The sequence below is a fragment of the Chrysochloris asiatica genome, unplaced genomic scaffold (genome assembly GCF_000296735.1).
Source record: "Chrysochloris asiatica unplaced genomic scaffold, ChrAsi1.0 scaffold00116, whole genome shotgun sequence".
Classification (NCBI taxonomy): Eukaryota; Metazoa; Chordata; class Mammalia; order Afrosoricida; family Chrysochloridae; genus Chrysochloris; species Chrysochloris asiatica.
Window position 1 is genome coordinate 3209158 of NW_006408634.1, and position 10063 is coordinate 3219220.

The 10063-nt window shown below is 43.8% G+C and overlaps 1 protein-coding gene across 1 annotated transcript in view; it reads right to left on the reverse strand.

Moving 5' to 3' along the window:
• Positions 1-4352: 4352 nt before the first annotated feature.
• Positions 4353-10063, reverse strand: part of DPRX (divergent-paired related homeobox) — a 9163-nt gene continuing 3452 nt past the window's right edge. The window contains exons 2-3 of the mRNA XM_006868322.1: positions 8973-9127; positions 4353-4727 (exon numbers count right to left, since the gene is read on the reverse strand). Coding sequence (XP_006868384.1) covers positions 4353-4727; positions 8973-9127 — 530 coding nt within the window. The remainder of the gene's footprint in view (positions 4728-8972; positions 9128-10063) is intronic.

Genomic DNA, 10063 nt, shown 5'->3' on the forward strand with positions numbered 1-10063 from the left:
TCCATTGAAAAAAACTGTGGCGCACAGTTCTCCTTTGACACACACGGGGGCGCTGTGTGGAGTAGGGAATCAATTTAACAGCAACTGGACCTTAAATAATAGATCAACAAAGGCTTCTCTTAAGCAGACGTCTTCAGTGAGAAGGACCGAGAATCTGGGAACCACAATGAGGGGAGAATTTAGTACAAATAGCAGTAGTTAGAATAGAACAAGGGGATACGGGATGGTTTAAAATCAGGAAAGGTGTGCATCAGGTTTCACCACACTGAATCATTCTGTTGTTAAGTGCTGGTGAGTTGGTTTCCAAGGAGCAACTGGTAAGTTTGAACCACCGACCTTGTCGTTGAAACCAACCATGCAGCCCAGGACCATACTGAGCACATAATCCGATAGAACGTGGCATCAGGATTGGAGGAAGACTCAGGAACAACCTGCAGTGGTTTGAATGAGCCGTTTGTTCCAGTCATGAAGCTCATAGAGAACTAGTGTGGAGACATCTTCCCTCCAATTTGTATAATTATAAGCACCACAGGGATACTCTGATAAATAGGGGTCTCCTTTGGGTCCTTTCTGAAACAGAGGCATCATGGGATATGTAGTTTACAACTTCCCTGCTGGAGTCTCATGAGCAGGCAAATTTGGGAAATGCTAGTTTGGTGGGTGATGAGTGATGAGAATGGGCACTAAACCTTGGTGTTAGAAACGGTCCTTATGCTAACAGGATGAGAAATCCACTCGTTTGTTCCCTCATGCATCCTCTACTCACAGATAGTTATTGGAAGTCTCTGTTGTAATAGAGAGAGAGAGGTGTGCCGTGGAGTTGGTGCCGACTCACAGCAACCCTGTACAGGGTTTCCGAGGCTGTAAATCTTTACAGGAGCAGAAAGCCTCATCTTTCTCTAGTGGAACAGCTGGTAGTTTCAAACTGCTGACCTTGAGGTTAGCAGCCCAATTCATAACCACTACACTCCCAGAGTTCCTTGTTGTAATAGAAGGGGTCCCTAAGTAGACTAAGATCATATATATCTATATGGACTTTCTGAAGAGTGCTTTTCAAATAATATTCCAAAAATTAACCTCAGTATGCTCTCAATTGTGTCTTCATTTATTGAAACATGTCTTATGGCCCAATATACATATGGTCTATCATGACTGCTCTATGACTCATAGTTCTGACTAACAGTGATCCTGTATAGGGTTTCCAAGGAGCAGCTGGTGAGTTTGAACCACCTACCTTGCAATTCAAACCGACCTTATGGTAAAGTGCTTATCCCATAGTGCCACACACCAAGGCTCTGAGTGTTCTATGTTGTTGTCATGTGCCGTGGAGTCGGTTCCAACTCACAGCGACCCTGTACAGGGTTTCTGAGGCTGTAAATCTTTATGGAAGCAGAAAGCCTCATCTTTCTCCCGCGGAACAGCTGGTAGTTTTGAACTGCTGACCTTGCGGTTCCCAGCCCGATTTGTAACCACTACGCTATAGACACCTAAAAAGGTATATCCTGCTCTTGAGTATACGACTGAGCCTTGAACATAGGCTTAGAGGCACTGACCCTGCTATGCAGTTGAAAATCCATGTATAAATTTTGACTCCACAAAAACTTAACTACACCTGACCTAGCCTCATATGAATGTGAAAGTTGGACAGTGAATAAGGAAGACCATAGAAAAATCAGTGCATCTGAATTATAGTGTTAGAGGAGAATATTAAAAGTACCATGGACGGCTAGAAGAACAAACAGGTCTGTGTTGGAAGAAGTACAGCCAGAGTGCTCCTTAGAAGCCAGAATGGTGAGACTTGATCTCTCATGTTGTTGTTAGGTGCCATTGAGTCAGTACCGACTCATAGCGACCTTATGCACAGCACAACGAAACACTGCCTGATCCTGGGCCAACCACACTTGAGTCCATTGATGCTGCCACTTGGCCAATCCATCTCATTGGGGGTCTTCCTCTTTTTCTCTGACCCTCCACCTTACCAAACATGATGTTTTTCTCAGGAGCGACTGGTCCCTCCTGACAATATGTCCGAAGTATGAGAGAAGAAGTTTGGTCATCCTGTCTTCCAACGAGCACTCTGGCTGCACTTCTTCCAAAATGGATCTATTAGTTCTTTTGGCAGCCCATGGCACTTTCAATATAGCTCTCATACTTTGGATATAGTATCAGGAGGGACTAGTCCCTGGAGAAGGATATCATACTTGGTAAAGTGGAGTGTCAGTGAAAAAAGGAAGACCCCCAACAAGATGGTTTGGCACAGTGGCATCAGCAATAAACTCAAGCTTACCAATTGTGAGGATGGCTCAGGACCGGGTAGGGTTCTGTTGTGTTGTGCACAAGATTGCTAGAAACTGGAACTGATATGATGGCACCTAACAACAACCATTGGTTACATGAATGAACTTCGTAAACTTTAGGCTAAGTGAAATAAATCACACACACACAAAATCTTAACTAGTAACAGCCTCCTGTTCACCAGAAACCTTACCATTAACATAATGTCTATTAACATATATTTTGTATGCTAAGTTCTGTGGGAGAAAGATGAGGCTTTCTGTCTCGGTAACACACAACACACAATATGATACCAGATATGTTACATAGGGACCCATACATTGAACAAGAGGCAGTCCTTAGAACAAAACATTGAATGGTTTAAAATCAGGAAAGGGGTGTGCCATGATAGCACATGTATAATCAACCTGTATGCAAATAATCTGAGAAACTGAAAAACATGGCATCAGGATTTCAGGAAGACTCATTAACAACCTGTGATATGCAGATGATACAACCTTCTTTGCAAATAAGCAAAGAATATTTAAAATACTAACATCGTGATGAATGCAGAAAAGATTGACATTGTTAAAGACTTCATTTGGCTCAGATCCACCATCAACACTCATGGAAGCAGCAGTCAAGTAATCAAACGATGTATCGCCTCAGGCAAATCTGCTGCACAAGACCTCTTTAAAGTGTTCAAGAACAAAGATGTCAGTTTTGGGACTAAAGTGTGCCTGACCCAAACCATAGTATTTTCAATGGCCTCATCTGCATGTGAAAGTTACATCAGCCTCCACCACCTGGAGACCAGAACGAGATGGTGCCCAGCTACCTACCACTAGCAACTGCTGTGAAAGGGGTCGCATTAGAAGGTGGGACAGAAATGCAAACCAAAACTCAAAATCATAAAAAAGACAAGACCAGCAGTCAATGAGACTAAACAAAATGTGTATCAATCGTTGAATGGAAAACTGATGTGCTTTGTAAACCTTCACACAATTCACATGAATAATTTTTTAAAGTTTTAAAAACATGACAATTCATCCATTAAAAAACAAAACAAAGCAGATCAGGCTTACTGGTCAGATACAGACTGGTGGAAACCTTTATACAGATCTGGAACTGAACTCACCCTCTTGATTCCAATTTCAGCCAAACAACTGTTGTTGTTGGTAAGTGGCACCGAGTTCATTATGACTCATAGCAACCCTGTAAAGGTTTTCCAAGGATTGGCTGGTGGGTTTGAATCACTGACTTTGAAGTTCACACTGACTTTGCTGTCCAGTGCTTACCCCACAGCACCATGCCCGGACTCCGTAACATAACATAACATAACATAACATAACATAACATAACATAACATAACATAACATAACATAACATAACATAACAACATAACATAACATAACATAACACAACACAACACAGTCTAAAGAATTCACAGAATTAACATCTGAAACTTCTTGTACTCCAAACAATAATAGTTAAGCAAATCTATAAGGAAGACAATAAGACAATGTTAGAACAATCAACCATAGGAGATAAAACAACAGCATTTGCCCAGGGATGGAGGTCACTCTTGACAATGTAGTTGGATTCCTGGTGTGACGCTGTAGGATCAGCACTGGACTGCAAACCACAAGGTTGGCAGTTCAAACACACCGGATGCTCCTCAGAAACCCTCTACAGTGTGACTATGAGTCAGAACTGACCCACCAGCACTTCACAATAGAGTAGTCATCAAAACAGATCTATAGGGCAATAAAAAGGAATTGAGTTTTCTGAAATAAACCCTTACATCTACACTCAATTGCTTTTCACTAACTATTAAGATTGTTCAATGGAGAAAGAAAAGTAGATTCAACAATCTAAGACTATGGCCCTTAGATGCCTTTTTGAGCTTTATTGTTGTTATTAAGTGCTGTTGAGCTTGAACTGCCGACCTGGCGATCCAGCGCTTTAACCCATAGCACCACATCAGGGCTCCAATGTAGTAAGAAAGAAAACGCACAAGCATTCCTATCCACTAAGACCTTTTATTCGCTTGAATGTCTCTGTAGAGATGAAGAATCTTAAGAATGAGACTCTAAGCTTGGTGAAAGTACTTGAGATTTCACAATAGGACGAAGACAGTATATGTTCGGATCTTGGCAGCAACCAAAATGGACTATTTTGTGTCCGGCAGAGTGGTCTGTGGGAACCTTCAAATTGGGACATATGCTAAGTTGGAATGAGGGTGCTAGATGATCTGTGTAAACTAGAGATCCAAGACAGGTACAGGTACACGTGCAGGATGTGGATGGAGCATCCATATTGCCCTTGGAAGGACTCTTCGGGACCCAGGTCTCCGGGGACTGCTGATGGTCAGCATCTTGTTGTTGTCTTCGCTGTATATACCTTCGGCATTTTGCTTTTTTGAGTTTTGCTCTGTAGTTCTTGAACCAGACCTGAAGTGAAAAAAGGGAAGAGAAATGAGTTGACAAAAGAGGTGAGATTTCAGAAAAATCTTCACTTTCCCTAAGTTGTTAGATGCTGTCCCGTCACTTCTGACTCGTGGTGACCCTGTGTGTGAAAGAGCAGAGCTGCCCCACAGGGTTTTCTTGGCTGCAATCCCTAAGGAGGATCACCAAGTCTTTCTCCTTCAGAGAATTCGGGTAGCTTTGAACCTCTCAACTTTTGGTTAGCAGCTGAACACTGAGCTGTTTTCATCACTTGGGTACCTTCATTTTACCAAATAAAACTCATTACTGTGAAGAAGACTGTGGAGTCCATTTAGACTCAGACCAATCCCACAAGACAGAGCAGAACTGCCCCACAGGGGTTCCAAGCTTGCCATCTTTATGGAGAGGAGCCCTGGTGGCACAGTGGTTAAGCACTTAGCTGCTGAACCCATCCAGCTGCAATGTGGGACGAAAACTTTGCAGTCTGTTGCCCAGGCCAGTTGCCTTGGGGTTGATTGTGATTTAGCGATCCCACAGACGGAGTGGAGCTAAGCCCTGAAAGACTTCTAAATCTGGTGTCCCTACAGAAGGGGACGTCCTCATCTTTCTCCTGCGGGGTGGGTTCAAGTTGCTATACTTTTGGTTAACAGTCAAGCACTTAGTTGTTTGTGCCACCAAGGCAACTTTGCCTTACCCAATACTATGCACCACTCCAGTGTAGCACTGTAGGAAGGCACTGGACCGCTAACAGCAAGGTTGGTGGTTCAAACCCACCAGCCGATCCTCAGGAACTCTATATAGTGTTGCTATGAGTCAGAACTGACTCTGTGACACATAACAATGATAATGGGTCCTGGGTGACAAGAACTAACCTCAGGTCTTATTTACAGACCTCCTCCGGCTCATAAAGGGCGGGAATGAGAAGTGGTGGGCATAGGAAGTGAGGAGCCCAGGACAGGAGACAGGAGACATGGGGTCATTCTCAGACGATGATGCTCTGAGGCAGAGGTCAAACTAAGCTCCAGCTCAAACTAAGCCAAAAACATCCTAAGTGATGGTGTTTGACCTTTTGTGTCCTCAAAATACACGTGTCAGGAATCCTCGGCCCTGTTCCTGTGGATGTAAACCCGATTTGGAACAGGACTTTCTTTGCTATTTTAATGAGACGCTATCCATTTAGGTTGTACCTTAAACCTAATTTTTTATTAGACAAAGAGCAGGTTAGGCACAGAACCAAGCTGACACAGGAGGAAGGCAGACGGGAAGACTAGCTGAAGTTCATGGAATCAAAGGAGTCTACAAAGCCAGGAACTCCCAAGGGTTCTGAGCTACTAGGAGCTGAGTCCTGGTGTGGCACTGTGGGATAAAGCCAGGTCAGTTTCAACTACAAGGTCGGCAGTTGAAACTTACCAGCCACTCCATGGAAACCTTATTTTTATACAGGGTTGCTGTTAGTCGGAACCAACTCGATGGCACTTAACAACAAGGAGCTGAAAAAGAAGCCCTTTCTCAATGGTGCGGTGGATTAAGTGTTGGGTTGCTAACGGCAAGGTGGGTGGTTCAAACCCATCAGCTGCTCCGCAGAGAAGGGTGAAGCTGTCTGCTCTTGGAAAGACTGACCGGCTTGGAAACCCTATGAGGCAGTTCTGCTCTGCCCTGTAGGGTGAGAAAGAGGCAGAATCGAGGCCCCAGAAATGAGTTTGGGGTTTTTGGGGACTTGAAAAAAACAGCTTCCAGCTAAGCCAAAAGATGTTAGCAGTTCAAATTCACGCCGAAGTACATCAGTCATTGCCTCAAAAGGCCTGCATTTCATTGTGGCTTGTTTGTTTTTAATGATTCTTTTCTTTTTTTTTAACTGTGAATTGGATGAAGGTTTGCAGACCTGGCCAGTTTTCCATTCAACAATTCACACAGATTTTGTTTCTTTCATTGATTGTAATCCCAACAATGTAGCATCACTTATCCTAGTTTGTGCCCGTTAACCACCTTCAAGCCTCCTTTCTTCTTACCCCTTCCTGTCTGCTGGTCTCTGTCTTTGGGCAAACACTTCCCCCTTAAGCTCAAAGGCTGACTCTTCTGAAACATGCGTACATACCCCCCTAGTGTGTAGACCCTTCTGTTGTTTGACTGGAAATCGAACTACTGGGGTGAGTTCTTTTCCAGAGCTGATGGGTGACTCAGGGTCATAGATTGTGGGTATTTACAGTATTTATAGGACTAATGATCCTAGTCTCTTAAAAGCCCTATGGAACTTTGCTATCCATGCTGGAGTGAGCTGATAGCTCAATGTCGTTTTCATTTGCATCTCTCTAATGGCTAGTGATCCTGAGCATTTCTTCATGTTTGTTGGTCACCTGACAGGGACTGGTGATCCTGTCAGGTGACCAAAAGGGCTGGGAAAGAGGGGATGTGGGATATGTGATGTCACACTGAGGGGATTACAATCATTGAGAGGAAACAAAGTGTATGATTAAAAAAAAAAAAATGGTATCTGTAAACTAAAGTTACAAAAAGTTTAAAAATCTCTGTGGAGCACAATTCTACTTGTGTACGTGGGGCCACCAAGAATAGGAGTAAACCACTCAATGTTGTTGTTGTTGTTAAGTGATGTTGAGTCGGTTCCGACTCATAGTGACTCTGTATAGGGTTTCCGAGGAATGGCTGGTGAGCCTAAAGCACTGACCTTGCGGTTCAAACCAACCTTGCAGTCCCATGCATTAACCACTAGCAAAGAAGAAGCTGAAATAGACAAGAAAGGACCTCCACACAATAAACTTGGACTTTCGACCTTCTGAACTGTGGCAGAATAAATTTCTGATTTTCAAAGAATTTCTAGTATAGCAGACAGCCTAGAAACAAACTATGAGCTAGTAGCAGCTTTTATACTTTTAAATGATTGGGGGCGGCATGGGGAGCCAAAATAAGACTAGTATTCTCGACATGTGAAAATCACATGAAGTTCAAATTTCATTGTCCACAGTCTTGTTTGTATATGGTCTACTGCTCCTCTCAGGTTACAACCATTAGGACAAATAGTGACAACAGAGACAGCATAGCCCATAAACCCTAAAATCATATAAAAGAAGAGTAGGAAACAATTAATCCAAAGGACAGATGGACCATGTGATCCCAGCCTCCATGATGCTGAGGCTAGAACTAGATGGTGCCCAGTTCCGGGTACTGACTGCTCTGAAAGGGATTGTCTTAGAGGGTCCTGGGAAAGGTGGGAGAAAAATGCGAAACAAAACAAAACTCCACAGGCTTACTGTTCCTGTTCACCTTACAGACCTGTCTGTTGTTTGGCTGAGCTGAACCACAGAGAAACAACATGCAGGTCTGTAAGGTGAACAGGAACACCAGAGAAGCAACATGCAGGTCTGTAAGGTGAACAGGAACACCAGGGAAGCAACATGCAGGTCTGTAAGGTGAACAGGAACACCAGGGAAGCAACAGGCAGGTCTGTAAGGTCAACAGGCAGGTCTGTAAGGTGAACAGGAACATCAGGGAAAGACCCACTCCTTAAAACAATGGATCAAAAGCAATCCTGGTGTGGCCCTGTGGGTTAATGTGTTGGACTGCAAAGTTGGTTTAAACAGCAAGGTCGGTGGTTCAAACTCACCAGTTGCTCCTTGGAAACTCTATACAAGATCGCTATGGGTCGGAACCAACTCCACAGCACTTCACAACAACAAAGGTGCCCTAATGGCTTAAAGGTTTAAGCTGGGGGCTGCTAAACTCAAGGTCAGCTATTCAAATCCAGTGATGAGGCAGTCTGCTCCCACAGAGATTTAGTTCTACTCTACCCTTGACGGTTGCTACGAGTCAGAATTGACTCAGCGCCAGTAAAGCAAGCTCTGAAGGCAGGAGCGGGTAGGAAAGAAAGATGAATGGAAACAGGAAACACGTGGAGAGGAAGTAGGAAGAGCGCTGTTGCATTATGGGGATTACCCTCAAGGTCAGGAATCAAAATTGTTGAATGAAAAACCAATTTGCTGTATAAAGTTACACCCAAATCACAATAAAAAGTTAACTATACATATAATATGTGTGTATATATATAGTTACTCTCTGGTCCTTTATAGGAGATGTTTGCTGCCCTTGCTCTTAAGGTTTGGGGAGGATCGGGATTATGGAAGGAAGAGGCAGGGCCTTGGGATTCTTGGGGATTGGAGCAGTGCCAAGCCTTAGGTATTATCCCAGAAAGTCGCTGAGTTTAGAGTTTAGAGTCGCCCAAAGAAGTAGTTTGCTGACCTGCAGCGCTGTTGGATGGACGCCCAGTTTTGAGGCTGTTTCCTTCTTAAGAGTGTAGCTTGGATATGGGTTCTGATAGAACAAGAGCTTCAGTTCTTCTAGTTGCTTTGCAGTGAACATGGTTCGTCGTCTTTCTGGGTGCTTCCAATGCTTACCTGGGGAAGCGAGGAAGATACAAATGAGTTGCTAAGACAATTCCGTTCTCAAATATCCTGAGCTTTGAATGGTTCAACTTTGGTACATATGCACAATGGAATACAACACAATGCTGAAGAATCATGATGAATCTTTGAAACACCTCACAACATGGATGAACCTGGAGGGCATTATGCTGGGTGAAATTAGTCAATCACAAAAGGACAATTATTGTATGAGGCCAACGTAAAAAGTTAAGGAAAGGTTTTCTTGAAAAAGGAAACAATCTATGATGGTTACGGGGTGGGTGGCTGGGAGGGGGAGGGGAAATTATTCACAGGGTAGAGGGTACACACGTGTTAACATGGGAGACGGGGTAGGCAATATACATCAAGAGGGTGGTTAGCAGAGGAAAGATGAAGGGAGCAGGAGACACAGGGAGGAATGCAATGTTAACGTGAACAGAGGAAGCTCTCCCTGTAAGCCACCTAAGACAATCTCACACTCACTTGACCCAGAAAACCCCACAAAATCATGCAAATCAAGAGGTTCAAATCTCTGGATCCACTTTAAGAACATCTATGAGACTGCCCAGGCCATTAAGGGTATGCATATCCGGAAAGTTACCAAGTATTTGAAAGATGTCTCTTTGCAGAAGCAACTGTACCCTTTTGATTTTACAATTGTGGCGTTGGTAGGTGTGCCCAGGTCAAACGGTGGGGTTAGACACACGGTCAGTGGCCCAAAAAGAGTGCTGAAATTTTGCTGCACATGCTTAAAAATCAGAGAGCAACGCTGAACTGAAGGGCTGAGATGTGGATTCTCTGGTCACTGAGCACACCCAGGTCAGTTAAGCCCCCAAGATGTGCCGTTAATGCAGGACAAAGCAGAGCTACTCTGTAATGAAGACCAAAGAGCACAGCCCTCAGTGTGGGCTTCATCTCAGTGTAAAGAAA